Source organism: Akebia trifoliata, chromosome 11 (genome assembly GCF_017979445.1).
Source record: "Akebia trifoliata isolate Shusen 1 chromosome 11, ASM1797944v1, whole genome shotgun sequence".
In the NCBI taxonomy this organism is placed as follows: Eukaryota; Viridiplantae; Streptophyta; class Magnoliopsida; order Ranunculales; family Lardizabalaceae; genus Akebia; species Akebia trifoliata.
In genome coordinates, this window is record NC_141385.1 from 2,426,999 (window position 1) to 2,451,757 (window position 24,759).

General features: G+C 33.1%; 1 protein-coding gene and 1 pseudogene across 3 annotated transcripts; both read right to left on the reverse strand.

Moving 5' to 3' along the window:
- Positions 1-1,397: 1,397 nt before the first annotated feature.
- Positions 1,398-7,672, reverse strand: LOC147390290 (cysteine-rich receptor-like protein kinase 25). Of its 2 annotated transcripts, none has more exons than XM_086417095.1 (7): positions 6,747-7,672; positions 4,771-4,905; positions 3,285-3,406; positions 2,881-3,091; positions 2,278-2,374; positions 2,010-2,160; positions 1,398-1,900 (listed from the first exon to the last, which is right to left on the reverse strand). In XM_086417095.1, exons 1-7 carry the CDS (start codon positions 7,561-7,563, stop codon positions 1,556-1,558), a joined length of 1,878 nt encoding a protein of 625 aa, XP_086273221.1. In that variant the 5' UTR covers positions 7,564-7,672; the 3' UTR covers positions 1,398-1,555. The 2 variants fall into 2 exon arrangements, with proteins under 2 accessions (XP_086273221.1, XP_086273220.1); XM_086417094.1 differs by having other exon boundaries at positions 2,278-2,515; positions 6,747-7,666.
- Positions 7,673-13,214: 5,542 nt separating this feature from the next.
- Positions 13,215-24,519, reverse strand: LOC147390291 (cysteine-rich receptor-like protein kinase 10; annotated as a pseudogene). The gene is made up of 10 exons (XR_015182820.1): positions 23,558-24,519; positions 21,620-21,745; positions 20,664-20,785; positions 19,347-20,173; positions 18,405-18,530; positions 17,411-17,541; positions 16,413-16,623; positions 14,088-14,325; positions 13,800-13,950; positions 13,215-13,667 (listed from the first exon to the last, which is right to left on the reverse strand). The product of XR_015182820.1 is annotated as a cysteine-rich receptor-like protein kinase 10 (transcript).
- Positions 24,520-24,759: the final 240 nt, after the last annotated feature.

Consider the following 24,759-nt stretch of genomic DNA (forward strand, 5'->3'; position numbering starts at 1 on the left):
AGAAGGTTCCTGCAATGTGGTATGTTCTTTAGGTCCTGACTTTGAATTTTTATATTTCCCTCCAGAGCAACGTGATTACTTAAATGGGGTCACGTGACAAGGTGTTGGATGAAGAGTGATATTCAAGAATTAATTCTGAAGAATAAGACTATTTCATGAGTTGGATAAAGACCAATGAACCATGATCAGTCCATTAGACTTAGAGATATCCTGTTCCAAAAACAAACAAAAAAAAATTGCCAATGATGGGGATTGGTTGTCTTTGGTGTCAAAATGAGGAGGTTCGAGAATCTGGAGAAGTATCAAAAAAGCTATGCACGTTATTAAAAAAATCTCTAAGATGAAAGTGAACAAAGGTGCTGGAATCTCAGTTCTGTTGTCTAATTGGCAGGGTGATGAGCCCCCTTATAGGTGATTTCCAGAATGAAGACATAAGGGTTACAATGGAAGAGATATAGAGAGATGGAGAATGGATTGCTGATGAAGTCAGAAAACGATTTTCTAATCCAAATCTGATTGATTTAATTTTACAATCGACTCTCCTAAGTAGTTCGGTTGAAAAATGAACTTAGAAGGATTCTGCTTTGGGTAATTTCTCTTCAAAAATGGCTTGGAGTGAGATCAGATTGAGAGGCTTTGAGGAGATAAAATGGAAAGTTTTATGGAGAGCTCCAATTCCTACTAAATTGAAGAATTTTGGCTGGAAATTGCTCCACGGAGCTTTGCCCGGTCGACTCAGTGAGGAAGTGGTGGGGGCAGTGCTTTGCTTCTATGTGTGTGCTTTGTGAGGAATTGATCCCTCATTTATTTTTCCAATGTGCATTAGCGAAATTAGTTTTGAGGTTTTTGGTGTTTATCTTCTAGACCGTGCTAGCTGCTAGAGTTCCAAACTTGTCAATTTTTATCTCAAATTTCCAAGTCTTCTTCCACTCAGTACTATAGGGCGTTGGTTCTTAGGCCCAGGTTCAAATATCTGGGCGTAAGTTAAGGCACTTTGTGATTCTTCGAAGACATTCAACTTGGAAAATCTGATGGTAGTCATTGAGTCGGACTTTGGGCTGCTGGTGAGCACTTTAAAAGGGAATCCTACTCCCTGGCAATTGGGGACTTGGCTCCATAGAATTCGGTCAGCACTCTCAAGGGTCACATGGGAAATCCAGCACTCTTGGAGAGAAGGGAATGCCACAACAGATGCGTTGGCAAATTTTGCGATTCAATCCTCATCGTCAACTCTTTTCCATGAGGTTCCCGACCTCCCGTTAATTGTTAAAAAAGTGTTATTGTAGAGATAGGTTTGATCTTCCATATTTCAGAATTGTAAATTAGACTTTTGTAATTTTTCCATATCAATTCAATTTTTCGTACTTAGAAAAAAAAATTTCAGGATAGTAAACAACAATTACAAACTTGCATTGTCCGCTTAAGTTAAAACATTCTCCCAATACAAATAACTCAAGCTCATTTATCGGCATAAATGACCATGACCTAAGTAATGACTTAAAAAGCACAAGATGTTTTTAAAGTTATGAGCATGTATATATACTTCTGTTTGCGATTATCGGGGATATACCTCAGTAATTGACACTTCATTCACAGAAGGTGTTGAATTACTTGTATGTTGGTTGGGCTGAGTTGATCGTGATTCAAACTCTTTCGAAGTCACATCGGACACCATTCTACTATGTGCAAAAAATGCAGGTGATGAAGGTAATGCGAGAGTGATTGAACAGCTACTAAGCATAAGAACCACACTTGCCATAGTAGGTCTGTCTGCAACATCATCTTGAACACATAATAGCGCAATGTGGATGCATCTAATCACTTCGCTTCTTGAAAAAGAATCCTTCAAAGTTGGATCCATCAACTCTAAAGCTGTTCCTTCATTCCAATGTCTCCATGCCTACAATAACTCAACATATATACATTAAAGATAAATTCAAGTTCTTTAATTCAAGACTCTTCTTTTACTTAGTATGGAAAATTACAACCAAATAGCTAGTCATACTCACATAGCTTAGAAGGTCCTCAGCGCACTCTGATCGATAAAAACTACTGTTTTTCTGGCCAGTTACAATCTCAAGAAGCAATATACCAAAACTATAAACATCGGACTTCACTGAGAACTGCCCATGCATCGCATACTCTGGTGACATATACCCACTGTATCACCAATAAAATCAATTGAGAAAGTAAGCTTTATGTTTTTGTTTAAATAGTTTCATTTGTTCCATATCGGGATTCACTTAATTGAGCTTAGAGAAGAAATTTAGTACTTACTATGTTCCGACAATTCTACTGGTATTGCCTTGAGTTTGGTCCACTACAAAAAGCCTTGCCATGCCAAAATCGGAAATTTTTGGGTTCATCTCCGCACCTAACAAAATATTGCTGGCTTTGAGATCTCGATGAATAATCCTATATCGAGAATCTTCATGAAGATAGAGAAGCCCTCGAGCAATCCCTTCTATGATTTTGTAACGTGTTTCCCACTTCAAGTATTCACGTTTTATTGGGTCTATGTTTCATCAAAACAAAATACCAAGTTAGGTCTAAAAGTACATAGTAATTATCTGGTTTAAGCAATCTCCAATACCTTGATTTTCAAAAGATATGAAGCATTAATTTTTCATATCATTGCATGATGATTTTTAGAAATAGTTTTTTGAGACTATCATTCTTAGTTTCTTACTAAACTTCCATCATACAATGATAACAAAGTCGTTGTTTACCACTAAAAGACAATAGAAGGATTGGTTTTTGGGAATTTTTATGAAAAATCATTGTATGGGAGGTTGTTAAAAATAACGTAGTCACAGGGATCTTTGTCCCTCCTTCTCATGCTCGAAAAAGTTCAAAATAGATGGAGCTTTGGAGACAAACCGAAAAGAAAGTGATCGAGGCTTTTGTTGGGCACAAACTCGTAGATCAATAGCTTCTCTTCTTCTTTGATGCAGAATCCTAAGAGCCTAACAAGATTTCTGTGTTGAAGCTTGGCCACTAACACGATCTCATTCTTAAATTCTTCTTCACCTTGTCCAGAGTTTCTAGAGAGTCTCTTCACAGCTATTTCTTGTCCATTAGATAGCCTTCCCTGAGAACGTATTGCAATAATCGGAATAAAATGGAATAAAAGTTCATAATTTGCTTCAAAATGATATTTACAACTTCCTTTAAGATATTCTAAGATTTGAATCCAACGTATTTGAGGTTTATGCAAAACTATAACTTTTTTTTTTGGTGTGTGTGGGTGGGTGGGTGGGTGGGTGGGGGGGCATAATAGTTACCTTGTAAACCGCACCGAATCCACCTTCACCAAGCTTATTATCATCAGAGAAGTTGCCTGTAGCTACTTCTATTGTATCAAAGCCATATTGCAAAGATTCTGCATTTGTAATCTCCTCCGCATCTTGCCAAGGTAATTAACAAGGGTAGAAATATGAATCAAATGAGTAAAGAATTCACAAAAACCAATTAGTAAATCCATGAAAGTAGATGTGTTCTTCCATCATTTGAAACTTGGGGAGTAAGATTGAACTGAAGGTAACTTTGTATACAAACTCGAATGGAGTTAATGTTGCAAAAATTGACAAGAGAATAAGCACACGATTCAAAATAAAGAAGAAAATACATACACACACAGGAACACACAAACTTACAAGGTTATGTTAGTGGAGGGGATCAATCTTGTTCACTATATGAAGTAAATGTTACAAAGGAAAACCCCTTCTCTGACTCTGTCTTTCAGATCTGCTTTCTTTCTCAACTATATAAGAAATTATTTATTTATACTTTAGTGTTGCCACGAGGTAAGCTTATTTTTAATTAGATTAGTAACTCGAGTGAAGGTGGGTTTTAAGCCTAGCTAGGTCCACAAGTATCAACACGTGCATACTTTACCAATTAAAAGCAAACTGGGACATTCAAAATTTGTGTTGTCATTGAATAAGCCTGTTTTTAATGACATTAGCAAGCCAAGTGAAGATGTTTTTTTAACACAGGTCTATGATATCAAAATCAACAAATATATTTTACTAACTAACCAAGCTGGCACTTTCCGAATGTACACATCTAGACATGATTTGCTAGGTGACTAAAATTTCAATAGTTCATTCCTTCTCATGTCTACACGATTGCTAGTTAGTGCACGATGGACACGTCTTTTTTTTCCCTCATACTATTAGAGGTGATGGTAAGGGATGGTAACATGTTTGCTTGTAATTTTTATTTTAATCCAAGATGGTATCAACATTCCACAAGCCTTCCCAACTTTGTCAAGTAGTTGGCACCTTCATGTTTGCTTGTTCTTAATATAGTTACTTGGTGCAGGTACGGCACCTAACCCAGGCTTGCCCAATAATTTTATTTATTTTTTTATTGTAAATAAAAAAGGAAAAAAAAAAAGCTTGTTGTAGGGTCTGCATGATTTTGCAACTAAAAAGGTGGAAAATGGATTTTTGGGAAAAATGCAGCTCATCGTGCATTTGATTGTAAGTTTTCGCAAGAAAGCCATCTTCCCATGAAGGATGAAAATATTGTGTGTCTGACTGCGCATTTTCATATGTACAGTCAAACAAAGAGACATGCTCTTTGAAAATTCATTTCACTAGAGCCAATTCCTTGAGAAAATGAATTTTCAAGACAATGTTTTATTGGCAATCATACATGCCCGGATAGTCTAATTTGATTATCAACTTGTTTATGCCTCGATAATTGCATCAAGTTTCGAAATCAATGTTCTCCCATTGGATTAGATGAAAAACAGATACTTACAAACAACTTTTCCCTTTGACGGAGGCATTCTCTTTCGTAAACAAAAGAATATGACAGTGATGGCGAGAAGTACTAGTGGAACAGCTACAGAAACAACTATAATCACAATAGTTCGGGATGAACCCTTTCCCTTTCCTGCACAACGAAGATCAGCTTTTTGTAAGTAACCCACAATGTTGAATGTCAAATTTTGAAACTAGAAAAAACTAGGTTTTTGACCAAAATAACCCTGATTATATTAAGTTAAGGGCAGGGCATTTGTGAGATTCAAATTTTAGTGTCAAACTACTTCTACTCAGCCTTCTCCTTCTCTCGTTATAGTGTAAATATAAGAGAGCAACTACTTGCACAAGATATATCACTTAAAAGATTCACCTAGCATTTCATTATCTTTTTCAAAGTTCATAAAATGTTGTCCTTTACAACCCTGATGCATTGGATCATGTTTTAGGGTGTCATAAGGTGAGTCCAAGGACCTTCAGTAAGGATGAAATCTTTACTAACTTAGTAAGGCTAGTCAAACTCAATTAATAATTTTAAGGAAAAATTACTTAAAAACCCCCTAATCGAGGGATTTTTCTCTAAATAATACCTAAGTTTTGGACAGTGTCTTGATAGTTCATTTAGTAAACTCCTATTTTCTTAATAATCACTCGATTTTTCTTAATAACCATAGGACCTCATCTCGCATTGTAATTTTTTTTTTGAAATACATGAACTAACCTTTTTCTCATTTTCACATAATTAGATTTTCTAATGATGATTGTGTTCATTTTCCATGATTTTTATCATGAATGACGAATGGAGAATAATATATTCTTAGTTTTAAACTAAGGGTACAAGAAATAGAGATTGCAAGACATCATTATAAATTTCAAGGTATTATAATTTTTTTTACAGTTACACCATACATGTTTAATTGTAGCGGATCCATAATTAAATGTGGTTGATCAAAGTAGATCTAGATAAGAATCTGATCGAGACCAATTCATACCAATTCAACCTGAGCCTGATCCATTAACACTCCTAATTCACCCATTTAAATTTTGGTTGTAATCTTTATTGTTAACTTAATTATGTAAAGTAAATGTTGATAAAAAAAAAAAGTGCAAAGTAAATCAATAAATTGTTTCGATGATTTGATCAGGGAAGAAACCAGGCTAATCAAAATCAAAGGTTCAACTTTTAGAAAAGTAAGAGAAAGACCTGAAGGAAGATAAGTTAAAAGGATAAAAGTAGGAGTACAATTTTTTTTAATAATGAAAGTATGTATAAAGATGATATGATGTTAAAGGGAAGAGTCGTGATTGGGGGACTTTGTTTTAGTTCTTTTATTAGTTAAACAAATCTTACATATAAAGATAACGTTGACAAGAATTAAAGTAATAATCCTTCTAATTAAAAAGAGTTACTTGAACCATCTTTTCAAAAGTGGTTTTTAATTTAAGAATTTTAGAAAAATAATCAAAATCCGTTCTCGTATTTAGAATTAATTTTTTTTTTCTCTCCAAATTAACAAATTGAAACTCCTTGATTATAGTCTTCTCTTATAAATCGATGAAAATGATCTTAAATCCTCTTGTCTTTGATCGTTGAAAGAGATAAAATTTAATGGTGAAAGAGGACGGTAAAATTATCTGTTAGAAATGGCATTTTCAATCTATTGTTTTCAACTTCGCCTGATGTTAGAAAAATTAGGATCGCCTTAATACCCTTCTAGAAAAATTAGGGTAGAATCCTTATAAAATTATTAATTTAAAAAAAATAATAATAATATAAGAAATCTGGTGGTTTATTTTTTTTAGGTTCCATAATTAACTAATCTTCATGCATGATTTAGTGAAATACCCTTACAATTTAGTGAAAATCAAATTGAAATTAATCTAGCATTTATAATAAAAACAAGATCTATAGTAAAGAAAAAAAAAAAAATTGTATGCCTAATTAAGTAGCAAGATCAAGTACTGCACACTTACCTGTTGTGATAGTCGTATTTGTTAATGGCGAAGTTGGTGGTGGTGGTGATGGCGATGGTGGCGGAGGTGGTGGAGATTGATAGAAAGGACTAATCTCGTACCTCAAATAACAACTTGGTTGAATTACTCTTCCACCTTGTTTCCCATTACAACAATTTGGAATCTGACTCACAGCATCTGATAAGCATCTGTTGCAATCAAATTTAGATAAATCTGGTGTGCACTGCACCATCCCATATATTTTCTGAAAGTTTGTAACGTCTGCTTCTTGAGTTGCAAATTTAAGAGTAGAAGACCCATTTTCAGCTCTTCTTACGAGCCTATCCATCAAGTCGTTCAGTATTGTATTAAACTGATTTGGGTTTGATACGTTTTGTGGATTCGACATATAGAGAATGGGACTACCCTGCATAGTGGAGAAGATGGATTCATTGGAGTACCTTAACATACACTCATCATAATATATAATTGATTCTTTTTTTGTTGGACAACGTTGGGTGATATTTTTGCTTGCTGTCTCCACACAATTCTTGCAGACGTCAGCTGCAACGTCTCCTCTACAAAGGAAAAGGCCATATGCTTTATCAGGAGGGTTTTGGCCTATGCTAGTGTTGTAAAATTGGTTAGTTGGTGTAGCATTAGAAGATAAAGAAGAGAGTAGTGGGTTGAGATTAAAACGAAATTGGCTATTATTAGTGTAATTAGCTCCTTCACAGAAGTTGTGTAGAAAGGTGGGTGGGGTTTGGGCAATGGTTAGACCACCATGAATGAAGATGGAACAAACAAAGAAGAGAAATTTGTAGAAGAAGAAGCCCATTGTTTGTTTCTGATTCTGGGCCAATTTGGGATTGAAAATATATAATTCGGAAGATTTTGGTAGTATAGATTGATGAGGATGAATTAATAATGGGTTTGGAATTTTCTTTTAGAAGATTCAACATTTAGAAGAATCAAAGTCAAGGAGTCTCTCTCTTTCGAAATGATGAAAGAGAGATTGGGACGGAAGTGCAACGTCGTCGGCTAATTAATTAATTAATTAATGTATTTGGTGGACTTTAAAGAATAGTTTGGAATTGGTAAGATAGAGTCTTGATAAGCTGATTCTAGCAACTAGCATACTAAAATACTCTCCTGACGTGGCATGTGTTAGAAGCAAAATTTATGCCTCCAGATACACAAATACATAATTTCATAGTATATCTCGATCTCGACGAGAAAAGTTCTATGGTTACAATCATGACATGGAAACAAGTGATAGACTGAGCCCTCGACTTTCGAGTTGTAAACGCATGAAGGACGTTGTGCGTGGTGGACCCATAAATGAGATCTTCAGAACCATATCCCCTTCTGTTTACAAACTGACGACATGCCACATGTCAGCGGTCTGGTACAAGAAATTAATACAAAATGACTGAAATACCCTCATTTTCAATTTTCCAATTTCTTTTTTTTAAGGTTTAATTTCCCATCTCAGAACATTATATTCCCACAGTCAATCCTAGCCACACTTTTTTTTTTTTTTTTTGACATTTTTGTATTTGAAATCAAAGGGGGAAAATATTTTTAATACCTGTTTAAAAGAAATTCCTGACTTTTTTTCTTTAAAAAAAAAAAATAAATAAATTTCATCATTTTCAACCTTTGATATATTTGAAAAAGTCCTTGTCACCAAACCTAAAATTCAAGATAAAGGATTTTTATGAGAAATCAAAATGTTCTGACAGTGACAATAGTATTTTAGTCATAATGCTAGTTTCTTTTAAAAGATCAAAGCCAAGATGTTTGTCCTAAGTACGAAAACTTAAAGGGATAATAGAATAGTCTAAAATGGTGTTTGTTTGTGCTATTTTTCAGCGTTTATTACTGAAAAAAAAAATTCAACACTTCTTATTAAAATAACACGTTTGTTTATTCCATATATTTCAATGTTTATTGCTGAAATAAGTGAAAAAAATTCAGCATTATTTTAATATCGAAAAAAAGTGCTGAAGCAGTAAGCACTTCGCTTTTTTCAGCACGGACAAGTATACATTGAGTTTTTTGGACATAGACAAGTATGCCCTTATACATAAAAGGATATTACCTCTTATATCCCATGTATAAGTATAAAAACACCTCACAAATTAATAAACCCACACCATGGCCAAATTGTTTTATCTTATATGGGTTAAAAGTTTTGAAATGAGTTGATTTTTGGTGAGGATGATCTCTACAATGAGAAGATCATTCTCACCAAAAATTAGCCCATCACAAAACTTCTAACTCCATCAAAACAAGTTTAAGAACCGTAAATCATCCATTTTTTTAAAAACTAATTTTGACGTGGTTAGAAGTTTTAGAATGGGCTGATTTTTGGTGAGTATGATCTCTAGACCATATAGATCATCCTCACCAAAAATTGATTCATTCCAAAAACTTAAATTCATGGTAAAAAAGATAATTTACCAATTTCAGTAATGTGTAACAAACATGATTTTGCATCTAAACAAACAACTTTTTCAACACTTAAATTTAACGCTTTTAAGTTTCAGTGCTTAATGTTATTCAACACTTTTTTTTTTCAATTTAACAAACAGCACCTAAGGCTGATTTTTCTTTTTTGTTGGAACAATCTTCCCAAGTTGGGATGTCATTTTCACCAAAATAATAATAATAATAATAATAATTAATTAATTCTAAAAAGTCCTAATCGTATAAATTATATAAAAATGTCGTGTAAGGCCTGATTTACACATGACATACTCAAAATACAGGCCATGTGTTAGAATCATAAATTTTTTGTCTCCGCACGTATCATAACTGTATGTTTTTGTGAATCTAAGGTAAAAAGATATATGATTCTAACACATGCTACATCAAGAGAGTATTTTGAATATGACACTATGGGGGAGTCAAGCAATACTCAAAAAAAAAAAAAAAAAAAAAAATTCACGATAATATGACTCGCCAAGTGGCATACTCAATCGACCCTCTAAAGTGACAAGTTCGAGCATCGTAGATCTGTACGTCTCGAGATACATGATTGCACTTTTCCATAAAAAAAATGTATCCCGAGAAAATCATGTATCCCGAGAAAATCATGTATCCCAAGACATACATATCTATGATTCCCAAACTTGCCCACGTCACAGAGTCGTTTGAGTATGTCACCTAGAGACTCATATTATCAAGACTAGTAAAAATTCTTTTTTTTTTCAAGGAATATGTGTATCATGATTAATTCATATCTCTTTTAAAACAAATTTCAAGGAAATTTTTTTTCAATTTTTTCCTTAAAAAACACCATAATTTTCTACATTTAATTTATTGGTAAAAACTCTCGTGTATTCCAACGAAAAAAAATCTATGGTTATGTTTCTATACCATGGCAGCCACGTATCAAAATAGTATGCATTCATCACGATTATTTTACCAAAATACCTTTAGATTCTAATTTCCAAAGTGTATTTATGGCACTTTAAAGTGTGCTCTAGCAAGACCGCTAAATAAATGCACTTTCAACACTATGTCAAACATCATTTTCTCTATAGATCATCAAGAGATTATCTCTTATCTCAGCCATTCATTTGATAAAAGAGCTCAAACTTCCATTGACGACATGCATTTTCTATTCCTCAACAACAACGTGTCAGATGGGGGTATCTACTCTGGTAAGGTTAATAGATAATTTATTATGTGTGCTCCGTGTCGTTAGTGTGTGAAACTGTGAATCTATGTGTCGAGCCAGATTTTGATGCCATATCATTTAAATTTGCTATTTTCTTTGAGTAGTGATAATCTAACTACCCCACGTGGCATACGAAATCCACCTCCTAACATGACAAGTTCAAAATTCATAGATTTAATCTCCTCAGGATACACATTTTTATTGAGACACATATTTTTATGGGGAAGTGCAGCCATGTATTCGGAGGAGAGCAAATCTATGATTGCGAAATTTGTCATGTTAAGATAGTCAATTGAGTTTGCCACGTAGGGTAGTTAGATTATCACAATTCATTTCTTTTGAGAGATGGAACAGACCTACTTTATCTAGTTTGTCATTGAACAAACTCCCTTCACTAGAGTCCTTTAAGTAATTTTATTTTTTTAAAGTAAGGGTATTTTTATATCAAAATAGTAGTAGACTAATAATAATTTTAAGGATATACATGACTAATGGGATTGTACGGATATAAGATTAATGGGATTGTAAATTTTTTTAATTATTAGCAAAAATAATTTTTAATACTATTAAATTTAAATGTAAAGATGGAGAATTTTTAAGAGTTAAATTTTTTAAAATTTCACTTACAAAGTGATTTTTAGGGATTTAGGATTGTGATTTTTGTGTGCAGTTGTCTGCATTGTCTTTCCAATCAAAATGTTCCACAATATAACACATTAGTTATCTTAATTGTTCTTATTATATTAGTGATGTGAACTCAACACTAAACAACAAAAAGATAAACGAAACCTATTTATTTTTTGGAAAGTGTTGAATTAACATTGAAATTGACATTGTTTCAGACATTGTTGATGAAGATGTGTACTGTACCATATATACTTTTCATTGAGATACGTGTGGGAAGTATTTATGGATCTTTGCACACCAATGTTTGAAACAATGTCAATTACAACGCCTCATGGAAGCGTTATTATGTAGGGGTGAGTGGGGGCTATAACCACCACACCGAAGTTTAGGTAAAAGGGTAATTTGGACATACCCCCTTCAAATTTTTACAAGTATTTGATATAACCGTTATGTTTTCCAGATAATGACATGCAGAGTTTGACTTCGATCTTCACTCAAAGAAAATTCTTTTATGACTTTCCCTCTTCCAAGACATCAATACTAAAATATGAAATTACCCTCCTTCATTATAAAAATCACTAAAATGTCTCTTTATATCAGTTAACGTGGATTAATATTGTACCATTCACACCCATGGGATTATCAACTTAGATCTTTGTACTTATTTAAGAGAGTTACTATTGTCACCCCAACTGTTACTTATTACATCCCAATTAAAAATAAAAGAAATAAGTGAATGGATGAGGATAAGTAAAAGTTGGGGTGTGAATAGAAGCTCTCTTATTTAAAGAGTCATGATAAACATACTTTAACAAAACATACTCAACTAACAAGGCATGTGCACAAAACCATAGATTTTTTCTTTGTGATATACAAGGAAAAATATCTATGGTTCTTTGCATATTCCGCATATATTTGAGTATTTTTTAAAATCAATTTATAATTATTCTTATTAAAACCAATTATTAGTTTAACGAATGTATTTAAATATATTTTCATCATAAGAAATATTTAAATTCGCAAAAACTATTAGACATTAGATTTACAGATAAACAATTAAGATCTATCTATTTTCCTAAAATATTTTGAGAATTCTTAATTCTATTTTGATTAGGCAACAATAAAGATTGAGTTGACTCATTCAAGTCATCTCCGCTTCGATTGGTTATTAAATTAGAATAAATTTTTATAAATATATATTAGTTACACTAGATAACTAAAACTGTAAATATAATTAGGGTCAGGATCCATTGACTCCTAAGAATGATTCCTGAAAAAAAAAATAAACATGATCCCAATCCTTTCAATGCAAAATCCAATGGTTGAGATTTATCTTTGGGATAACTATTTTCCTAAAATATTTTGAGAATTCTTAATTCTATTTTGATTAGGCAACAATAAAGATTGAGTTGACTCGTTCAAATCATCTCCGTTTCGATTGGTCAAATTATTAAATTAGAATAAATTTTTATAAATATATATTAGTTACACTAGATAACTAAAACTGTAAATATAATTAGGGTTAGGATCCATTGACTCTTAAGAATGATTCCTGAAAAAAAAAAAAATAAACATGATCCCAATCCTTTCAATGCAAAATCCAATGGTTGAGATTTATCTTTAGGATAACTATTTTCCTAAAATATTTTGAGAATTCTTTATTCTATTTTGATTAGGTAAAAATAAAGATTGAGTTGACTCATTCAAGTCATCTCTGCTTTGATTGGTCAAATTATTAAATTAGAATAAATTTTTATAAATATATATTAGTTACACTAGATAATTAAAACTGTAAATATAATTAGGGTCAGGATCTATTGACTCTTAAGAATGATTCCTGGAAAAAAAAATAAACATGATCCCAACCCTTTCAATGCAAAATCCAATGGTTGAGATTTATCTTTGGGATAAGTATCTCTGAGATTTGTGTTATCAAGATACTCATAAATATCAACCATCCAATAGTTGAGACTTATCCTTAGACAAGTATCCCCGAGATTTGTGTTATCAAGATACTCATAAATCTCAATCATTGGATTTTGTGTTTAAAGGGTTGGGATCAAATGTTTTTTTCATGAGTTATTCTTAAGAGTCAACAGATCCCAATCCAATTAATTAAACTATTTGAAGGGTAAAACATTCATGTTTACAAGAACTCTGTTGCATTAATTGGCTACTTCAGTTCAAACATTATGGCTAATATAAATAACTCAAGTTGATTTATTGATGTAAATGGTTGTCAAAAACCCTAGTTAATGTCTTAAAGCACAAGATATTTTTAATTGTGAATATATATACTTGAGCGTGATGCCAAGAATCCACGATCATCGGGGATATAACTCGGTAATTGACACTTCATTCACAGTTGCTCTGGAGTTATTAATAGGCAAATCAGAGACCATCCTACTATGAGCCGAAAATGGTGGTCGTGAAGGTAATGCAAGACTTACAGAATAGCCATTAAGCATAAGAACCACAGATGCCATGGTTGGTCTGTCTGCAACATCTTCTTGAACACATAATAGCCCAATGTGAATACATCTAATCACTTGGCTTGTCGAAAAGGAATCCTTCAATGCTGGATCTATCAATTCTAAAGTTGTTCCTTCTTTCCATAGTCTCCATGCCTGCAATAACTCAACGTTTATTTATTAAAGTTAAATCCAAGTTCTGAACTCAAGAAGGTCTCTTTTACTTACTATGGATTCAAACTTAATCAATAATAAAAAAAAAATTTGCAACCAAAAAGTCGTACTCACATAGCTTAGAAGAGTCTCATCATACTCAGATTGATAAAAACTGCTAATTTTTTGACCATTCACCATCTCTAGAAGTAATACACCAAAGCTATAAACATCTGATTTTACTGAGAACCGCCCAAGCAATGCATACTCTGGCGGCATATATCCACTTCATCCCATAACCAATAAAATCAATTGAGATGAAAGATATTAGCAAGCTTTAAGAATTTATATAAATGATATAATATCGATATCTGGATATCGTGACAAACTTATTTGAACTTAAAGATGATGTTTAGCACTTACTATGTTCCGCAAACTCTGCTAGTATTGCCTTGAGTCTGGTCCATTACAAAAAGCCTTGCCATGCCAAAATCTGAAATTTTTGGGTTCATCTCCGCATCTAACAAAACATTGCTAGCTTTGAGATCTCGATGAATAATCCTATGTTGAGAATCTTCATGAAGATAGAGAAGCCCTCGAGCAGTCCCTTCTATTATTTTGTAACGCGTTTCCCATTTGAAATTGGCACAATTTATTGGATCTACAATTCATCCAAACAAAAATAAAGTTAGGCCTAAAATAATATAGTAAACATTAGGGACTTTTTTTTAATATAAGGATATAGAATTTATATATTTGTTATGTTTTATGGAACTTGATGGTACTGGTCAACAAGAAGTTGTTGATCAATCCATAGGCCAAATGGGCTAACCCTAATTTATTAGGGGTAATTATAGTATTTTCTATGGGACAAACATTGAAAAACTTTTTTTGCCTTTTAAGCATCATGAAATTAGTATTATGGCTCAATAGTTTTTACTGGATTTATGATTTTCCATGTAAATCCATTTCTTGTGATTGATTTCTTGGTTATTGTTTTCTTGTTCGTTCTTTTCAATTTATTTTGTATCCCAAAATTATACATTCAAGATTTTTTCAACAATATTATCAAAAGGAGAAATAATATGTTTAGAAAACCTACCCTAAAGAAAAAAAAAAACAATTATACAAAGAAAAGACAAAGCAGTGGGACAATCCAATCAAACACACTACAAAGCAAATTCAATGCACTCATCTACAATCTTTTGATATAAATCCTTTCGTAATTGAATATGTAAACCACAAATATAAACCACTATAGATTGCTTGCACTCACTAAAAGTAGATACATGAACTCAAGAATAGTCATAATGGTCTTGTTTAACGAATGCTCCGTCCCTTTAGAAAGCATGATAATTATATTCCTTCCAAAGGGTCTAGAAAATAGCAAAAGGAATCATAAACCAAAGTGTATCCTCTTTCTACTTAAAAAGACTGTACGGTGCCAAGACTGAAAAATATAAATGACAAACATAGGGAAGTCCAAATACATATGTAAGAGGGAAGTGAAATAAGACCAAATGACTGAGTCCGAATCCTCTTCACAACATGACATTTGGCCTTTGTGTTTATTTCACGTCCTACTTTGTTGAGTGTATATTTTCCTCCACTCTCGAGTGTGTCATATCCAAGTTATGCCCCATAACCCTAGTATATTAATAGTTCTCCCACTCTCCAACAGATCGATAAGTCTTTTGGCGTAGTTCAGAGCACTAGGTTCATATAGGTCATAGATTCGAATCTTTCCACCCTTATAGTGAGGCGGAGTGTTGAGTGTATATTTTCCTCCACTCTAGGGAGTATCATATCCCAGTCAAGCCCCATCACCCTCTTATATTAATAGTTCTCTCCCTTTCTAACAAATCAGTCTTTTGGAATAATTGGTTGATTAACGTGATATAAGAGCACTAGGTTTGCATAGGTCATGGGTTCAAATATTTCCACTCTTATGGGTGAGGGGTGTTGAGTGTATATTTTCCCATACTCTTTTGTGTGTCGTATCCTTGTTAAGCCCCGTGACCCGCTTATATTAATAGTTCTCCTCCTCTCCAACAGATCGAACTTTTGGAGTAGTTGGTTGGTTAACATACTTCTTGCTTAATATTTGGGATACCTCATTGGAAGCACCATGTGTAATCTAAAGGGTAGGGTGCTATAAATTTTTTTAACAGGGATGTGGGCTTCAAAGTTTTTTCCCCAATTGGCCTAAGGGAAAGTGCAATCAATGAGAAAGTGCTTGATCAATTCCCTGATTACTTACACATGAAACAAAAATAAATAATGATGATAGCCCGAGAGATAATTTATATGACCAATAATCAAGATCCTATCTAATGTTTCTACTAAAAAATTGAAAGCCACCTTGGATAGAACCCGACAACCCAAAATTGTAGAAGCTCGACAGGTAGGAATTGGAAAATAGAGTCTGGAAGAAAGATTTGATTGAAAAGATTCCATTCCAATTTCTCATCCACTACTTCAAGTTGAAGAGTGGAAGAGAAAAAAATATATTAAGAACACTAGCACTCGACCCAAACTCATATTAATTATTGAAATTCCTTCTAAAACTAAGCCCTGAAGAATGCTTTCCTATTAGGATTAGATGAAGAAAAAGAATGATGTTTACTTTTAAGGATTTGTAAGAAGAATCAAGGGATTTGATTTGGCTAATAATAATATTAATCTCTCTCACTCACTCATGCACACATACACACAAGTAAAAAAAGAGATGGAGTAGAGAGGACAAACCAAATAGAATGTGATCAAGGCTTGCGTTGGGCATAAACTCGTAAATCAATAGCTTCTCTTGTCCTTTGATGCAAAAACCTAAGAGTCTAACAAGATTCCTGTGTTGAAGCTTGGCCATCAAGACAACCTCATTCTTAAATTGTTCTTCACCTTGCCCGGAGTTTCTTGAGAGCCTCTTCACAGCTATTTCTTGTCCGTTGGATAGCTTCCCCTGAGAATACATTAGGATCATATGAATAAAATATTTTTTAAATTTCATAAAAATGATTCACGGCATCCTTCAAGAATTTCTAAGACCTTCTCCAACCAGCCCTTCAAAATAGCATCTTTCCATCATTGTTGTAGTGGATTGATTTAAAATTTTCACTTTTATCAAAGGACATAAAAGAAATTTGAAATAAGTTATAGGATTATTTTGAAAATTCAAAGGATGCACTGCGTGAAAAATGAAAAATGACAAGAAAGTTTGATGGGCCAAGGCCCACAAATCAAATTTTGATGGCCCAAGGCAGTTAATATTTTTATGTTCCTCAAACTCAACAGCTTAGAGCCATCAAATTTCTTCCATTCTCCGTTAATTTTACGATTTGGGTTCATTGAAAGAAAAAATTCGTCACCTTTAAAGAAAGAAAGAATAGAATAGTGATTTTTTTAACTGGTCGTGGGCTGTCAAATATGGAATTTTTTCATGTTGTTATAGAGACGGCATTTATAAATGATGAATGAAAAGAAAATGTCAAAAATGAAAATTAGAGAAAGTGAATAGTGATATAGAGAGTCCTTTATAAATCCCCCGCCCAATTTGATTGAGTGAATAGTGATATGCAGGACCCCCTCCCCCCTTGCAAATTTGAAGACCGGTTGAAGTTGGATTAATCAAAACATTCTCTATGTTTGAAGATGTAGAGACTGGTTTGAGATGCTCTAAGATATGAATCAAAGACACTTGAAGTTCATATAAAATTACAGATTTTTTGCATGATAAACTTTTGAATTACCTTGTAAACAGCACCAAATCCACCTTGACCAAGTTTATTAGCGTCAGAGAAGTTATCTGTAGCTGCTTCTATTGTATCAAAGCCAAATTGCAAGGATTCCACACTTATAATCTCTCCCACATCTTCTTCAACTGTGAATCAAATATGAGTAAAAACTTCACAAACAAGAGTAAATCTATGAAAATATGTGTACTTCCATCATTTGAGACAATAAAAATAAAGGCCGTTTATGGGGTCTTTGGAGAGTTAGATCCATTATGAGAAACATTAGCAAAGAAGCACATCTCTTATAATTCAAGCACTTGTGGAAGGAAGCAAAACAAATCTGTTGATCTCCTTTTTTCACTTCTAAATATGCTTATGACTCAATTTCTTTTATTTTTTTTGTTAACTATTGTGTTTGATGGTAATCTCTTTGATGCTATATAGTAATACTCCTTTTTTGTAGTAATGTGGTAGGGTTCCATCTAATTAATCCAGGCTTCTCCATAAGAAAATAATAAAAGAAAATTAAAAATAAAATAAAGATAAAATTAATAAAGCTTATCCTTGGTTTGTATGATTACCCAAGTAAATGAACGAAAATCGGTTTTACTAGAAAAATACAGTTCACATGCATTTGATTGCATATCTTAGTAGAAAAAACATTTATAGGTCAGGGTGGGAAAATATTTGTAGAAAATTTCCTGGGGCAAATGATTTTGTAATCAGTATTCCGGACATGTTTTTTTTCTCATGATTGCCCCAACCCCAACATCAAAAGCTAAAATTCACCTCCAATGTTTTCCTATGTGTAATCAAGCACATGTAGGTCGGCCTGAGAAATAATTCTTTTTCACAATAACCAATTTTGTGTGAAATTTATTTTCTCGAGAAAATGATTAGTAGAAAATCATACATTCCTTGAGTGGCTTCCTTGATGATATATCAACTTGTTTAGGTCAAAATATAAATAGTGGCATAACAGATTCTACAATTAAAAATAGCTACTTACTAGCAACTTTTTCCTTTGCCCTTCTCTTTCGAGAACAATAGTATGCAGTGATGGTGGAGAGAAGTGCTATTGCAATGATTGAAGGAACAACTATAACCACGACAATTGGGAATGAGTTTTCCTTCGCTGCGAAAGTAAGTTCAATTTTCTTTTGTAAGTCAAAATAGATGAATTGATCTGGTTTCAATGGAATACCAGATAGAAGAATTTCATTAGTATTTACAGTAGTTTACACGATAGAGAGAATTTCAAACTAACAAAATAGAAAGATTACATAAATATCTACATAACAGACTTATCAGATAAGCAGTTCAAAGATCTATTCAAACTATTATTGTTACAACAGACTTGTCCTTCAATATCTGACTATTGAGTATCATGCACGGGGATGGACTCTGTTCTGTTACTTATCTGTTTAACTATTTTTAATATTAAGATTGATTGATTGATCCTTTTACTATAGTTAAAGTTCTTATAATCTAATTAAAGAGAATATATAAAATCTATTTTCATATTTCTTTGATTGTGACTTTATGAAGAACTATGATTTTTAATTTTTAGCTGAAAACAAATCTTTGTGATAAGGCTTTGACAATGATAAATATATAATAAAAATATATATTTTAAACACTATTAAAAACAAGTTTTGTTTTCAATTTTCTAAAAAAATTATATTAGATGTAGGTATCCTTGTCTTGTACATCGACTCACCTTAAAATGCCACCAAGTCGATTTGATTCACCCGAATCTTGATGTGACTCACCAAGTTCTAAAATTATAACTGAACCATCTATAAAGAAGTAATTTCTAACTTTCAAATTATGTTCACGTGTCATAAACAAAGAGCCAAAATCAAAATGTGATTAATTAATGTATCAAAGAAATTGGGATTAAAAAAAAAATGTATCCATAAATATACAGCAAGATCAAGTGTATACTTACAATTTGTGATAGTTGGAGGTGGTGGTGGTGGTGGAGACGGCAGTTGAGGAGAAGCGAGGGGAAGTGAAGGAGGTACAATGAAAGGATCACTCTCATACCTCAAATTACAACTTGGTACAACAACTCTTCCACCTTGTTTTCCACCGGAACATTTTGGAATCTGAGCCACAGCACCTATTAAGCATCTTTCGCAATCAAGTCCTGTTAAATCTGGTGTGCATTGCACAAGCCCATATATTTTCCGAAAGTCTATAAAGTTTGCTTCATCAGTTGCAAATTTATCATTAGAAGGTCCATAAGCAGCACTTTTTACAAGGCGATCCATCAACTCGTTTAATATCTTATTAAACTGTTCTGGATTTGAGATATTGTTATCATTCTTCATACACTCAGTCGGGTAACTCCGCATAGTAGAGAAGATGGATTGATTAGCGTACCTTAACATACACTCATCATACCCTACAAATAGCTCTGTTTGGGTTGGACAACGTTGGATGATAATTTTGCTTGCATTCTCCACACAATTCTTGCATGTTTCGGGCGGAACGTCTCCTCTACAAAGGTAAAGACCATACACTTTATCGGGAGGATTTTGGCCGATGGTGGCGTTGTAGAATTTGTTATTGGGTGTGGCAGATGATAAAGAAGAGAATAGGAGGTTGACATTAACAGGAAATAAGCTATTACTAGAATTAACACCGTCACAAAAGATGTAATTCGGTGCTTTGATCTGGGCTGTGATAAGATCACAATGTATGAGGATGATACAAAGAAAGATAAGCAATTGGCCTCTTCACAGCTATTTCTTGTCCGTTGGATAGTTTACCCTGGGAATATATTACCATCATATGAATAAAATAAAATAAATTATTTTTGAATTTTTATAAAATTATTCACTACGTCCTTCAAGAATTTTTAAGATCTCCTCCAGCCAGACCCTTCAAAAAAGCATCTTTCCATCATTGTTGGTGTGGATTGATTTAAAATTTTCACTTTTATCAAAAGGACCCAAAAGAAATTTGAAATAAGTTATAGGATAGTTTCGAAAACGTGAAAGGATAGAGACCACATTTAAAAAAGATGAATGAAGGAAAAGTACAAAAATGAAAATTAGAGAGAAAGTGAATGGTGATATAAAGGGGTCTTTATAAATCCACCCCCTGCAAATTTGAAGACCGGTTAAATTGAATTACGCAAAACATTCTCTATATATGAAGAATAGAGACTGGTGGTTTGAGATGCTATAAGATTTGAGTCAAAGACACTTAAGGTTCATATAAAATTACAGATTTTTTGCTTGATAAAATTTTGAATTACCTTGTAAACAGCACCAAATCCACCTTGACCAAGTTTATTAGCGTCAGAGAAGTTATCTGTAGCAGCTTCTATTATATCAAAGCCAAATTGCAAGGATTCCACGCTTATAATCTCCTCCACATCTTCTCCAAATGTGAATCAAATATGAGTAAAAACTTCACAAACAAGAGTAAATCTATGAAAATAGGTGTTGTTCCATCATTTGTGACAATTAAAATAAAGGCCATTTATGGGGTCTTTGGAGAGTTAGATCCATTATGAGAAACATTAGCAAAGAAGCACAACTCTTCTCATTCAAGCACTTGTGGAGGGAAGCAAAAAAATCTGTTGATCTCCTTTTTTTTTACTTCTAAATATGCTTATGTCACAAGTTTTTATTTTTTTTTATTTTTATTTTTGTTAACTATTGTGTTTGATGGTAATCTCTTTGATAATATTGAAAATTAAAGGTTTTGCTGGTGCAGTAATTCTCATTTTGTGTAGTAATGTGGTAGGGTTCAATCTAATTAATCCAGGTTTCTCCATAAGAAAATTATACAGTTCACATGCATTTGATTGCATATTTTAGTAGAGGACACATTTACAGTTCAGGGTGGGAAAATATTTGTAGAAAATTTCCAGGGGAAAATGATTTTGTCATGAGTGTGGAAAAACTCCGACATGTTTTTTCTCATGATTGCCCCAACCCCAACCATAGAGGATAATTTACCTTCAATGTTTTCCTATGTGTAATCAAGCACATGGAGGTTGACTTGAGAAATTCTTTTTCACAATAATCAAAAAAAAATTTCTTTTTTTTGAAATTTATTTTCCTGAGAAAATATTTGGTAGAAAATCATACACTTTCTTCGTGGCTTCCTTGATGACCAAATTGTTTAGGCCGAACACATAAATAGTGGCATCAACTTAGATTAATGTTGTCAAACTTTATTAGATGATAAAAAATAACTACTTACCATCAACTTTTTCCTCTGCCCTTCTCTTTCGGAAACAGTAGTATGCAGTGATGGTGGAGAGAAGTGCTATTGCAATGATTGAAGGAACAACTATAACCACGACAATTGGGAATGAGTTTTCCTTCGCTGCGAAAGTAAGTTCAATTTTCTTTTGTAAGTAACCCAAATTGTTGGACATCAAAATTTTAAACTAAAGTTGTTAGAAAACTTCCTGCAATGATAATCCAATCAATTGAAGGTGGTTCATATAGGAATGGAAAAAAATAAACTCTAACATTCAATAATTAGCCTCATATTTACAATGTTCTCATAACATATGTCTATGAAAAAAAATAAGACTCTAAGTGGAGCCAGGATTTTGTGCATTTGGAGGCAACCAAGAGTAGACTAAGAGTAAAAATAAATAAAAAATTATGCGGGCAATAGTGGTAGATATTTTTTATCCGCAGCTAAAATATGTCACAATAACTCACCAATCGATAGAGTTTGAAAATTTGTGTGGGGGAAAGTATCCCCACTGTAAATCCACCCCTGATTCGAAAGTCTAGCTAAAGTGAGCACCGGCCTAAAGTAATTTAAGATTTTGAAGAAAGTGGTCTGGAGTTCAAATCACACCATTAGTGATTTGCTTGTAAAAAATTTAAAAAAAATTTAAAAAAAAAACATTGATAAGCTAGGGTAAGGGGTCCCCACACCAAGGATGTGAAACTGACTAATTACATGCGAAAGAAATTACATGTGCAGTCATTCAACAAAATATTTGCTAGCTGAGGGTAAAGAATCCAATAATTTTCAAAAATTGTAAACTCATGTGAAGAAGAACCTAGCCTAGAAAAAAAAATTCGCCATTCATTCACTTCTCTCCTAAAGAATTCAAATTGGCAAGAGTGGAACTGAAGAGAAATTTATTTAATACTCTAGTTCAAAATATTTTTCTTAAAAGATGGAAAACTTTCATAAGCTTCTAATTAACACATTAAGGTCTCGCGTTATTCAAAGATCTTCAGGGTTACCAAGAGTCTTATATCAAGAGAGTTGTTTTTGGCACCCAAACTTTTACTTATTACACAAAATTAAAATAAAGAAAATAAGTGAATGATTGATAATAAGTAAAAGTTGGGTTGCCAATAGAAGTTCTCTAATTTTTTTAATTTTTTTTTCTAGATTTCTATTTCTTGGGGTTTATGATTTTATATCAACCTAATTATAATTGCAAACAATTACTGAAATTGTAGTGTTGTAACGTTTTGTAATTTTGATATTATAATATGAATCAAACCTTTGTAATGTTTGAAGGATGTGTTTTAATCTTTAATTGGGATGTGATAACTAATTTAAGAGGTTAGGGTGTAATAAGTAAAAGTTTGGATGCAAATACCAGCTCTTTATATCAATCTGAACAACGGTTCGAACTTAAAAGGAAGGTTGTACTGAGTAAGGATCATAATGAAGCTTTGGCTCATCCAACGAGTGGACTCAGGGTTACCTCGAGTCTTAATATATGTTTTTGAGTTCTAAAATTACAATTGAATTATTTCCATAAGTGGTATTTAATTTAAGAATAATGCAGTAAATCACGGTTTGTACGTGACTGATGTGATGTACCTTTCCACGTTAACCACGTATGATTTACGTGATGCATTCGTCACGCAGCACTCAACACATCACTGATTCAACCCAGAAATAGAGTACCGTGTGAAAGAAGTCCGTGTGGTATTTTACAATTTAAAAATTATAGAGCTTTCTATTAGCACACCAAATTTTACTTATAACACATGAATCCTTATGTAAACAACTGATTAATTTCCAAAGTAAACCAATGCAAATAGCCATCAAATTGAAATTAATGTAGCTATGGTTTTCGAATCAAAAACCCAAAAAGGAAAAAGAGAATGGATAATTTGTGTCCATAAATACTAAGATCAAGCGCATACTTACCTTTTCTGGCAGTCTTATTTGGTAATGGTGGTGGTGGTGAGGGTGATGGCGGCAGTGGTGGCAAAGGAGTAATTGGTGCGGAATCCATTGATTCATCGTAGAAAAGAAATGTCTCGAATCTCAAATTACAACTTGGTTGAAGAACTCTCCCACCTTCTTTCCCATTGCAACAAATTGAAATCTGATTCACAGCACCTAATAAGCATGTGTTGCACTCAATTCGAGATAAATCTGGTGTGCATTGAACTAACCCATATATTTTCTGAGAGTTTGTAAATTGTTTCTCTCCAGTTGCAAATTTAAGAGTAGAAGATCCATCAGCAGCTGTTCGTACAAGCACACCCATCAAATCCACCAATATCCGATTAAACTCATTTGGGTTTGAGTTATTGTTTGGATTATATACAAATTTTGTTGGTTTATCCTGCATAGTGGAGAAGAAGGATTGATCGGAATACCTTAACATGCACTTCTCATCCCATATAATTGCTTCTTTCTTGTTTGGACAACGTTGGGTGATATTTTTGCTCGCGATCTCTACACAATTTTTGCAGATTTCGATGGAAACGTCGCCTCTACAAAGGAAAAGGCCATAAGCTTTATCATCAGGAGAATTTTGGCCTATTGTGGTGTTGAAAAATCCGAGTGTGGTATTAGAAGATAAAGAAGAGAGTAGGATGTTGAGATTAGCATGAAATGGGCTATTGTAATTGTAATAAGCACCTCCACATAAATTTGTTTGGGCAGTGATAAGGTCATAGTGATGAATGAGGATGACACAAAGGAAGAAGAGCCATTGGAAGAAATCCATCGGTTGTTTTGGATTGGAAAATCTTTTAGAATTTTGCATTTTGGATTGATGAAGATGAAGATGAATTATTGGACTTCGGATTCTCTTTTAAAGACTTGGAATAGTCAACAGTCAACAGTCAACCCTTTGGAAAATCATGGAAATCATGATATCTCTATCTTGGGAGCGATTCTGGCGACCACCACTTTAGAGAATCCGGGAGTGGATCCTTTGTAGTACTTTTTTTCCTACACTTGTGAAAGACAATTTAATTTTAAGCTTTTTAAGAGTTTATAAAAGTAATATCGATTGTTATCTCGATATCATGAAATTTTTGATTGGCATTAGAGATGAAGTTTAGTACTTACTATGTTCCGAAGACTTTGCTGGAATTTCCTTGAGTCTGGTCCAC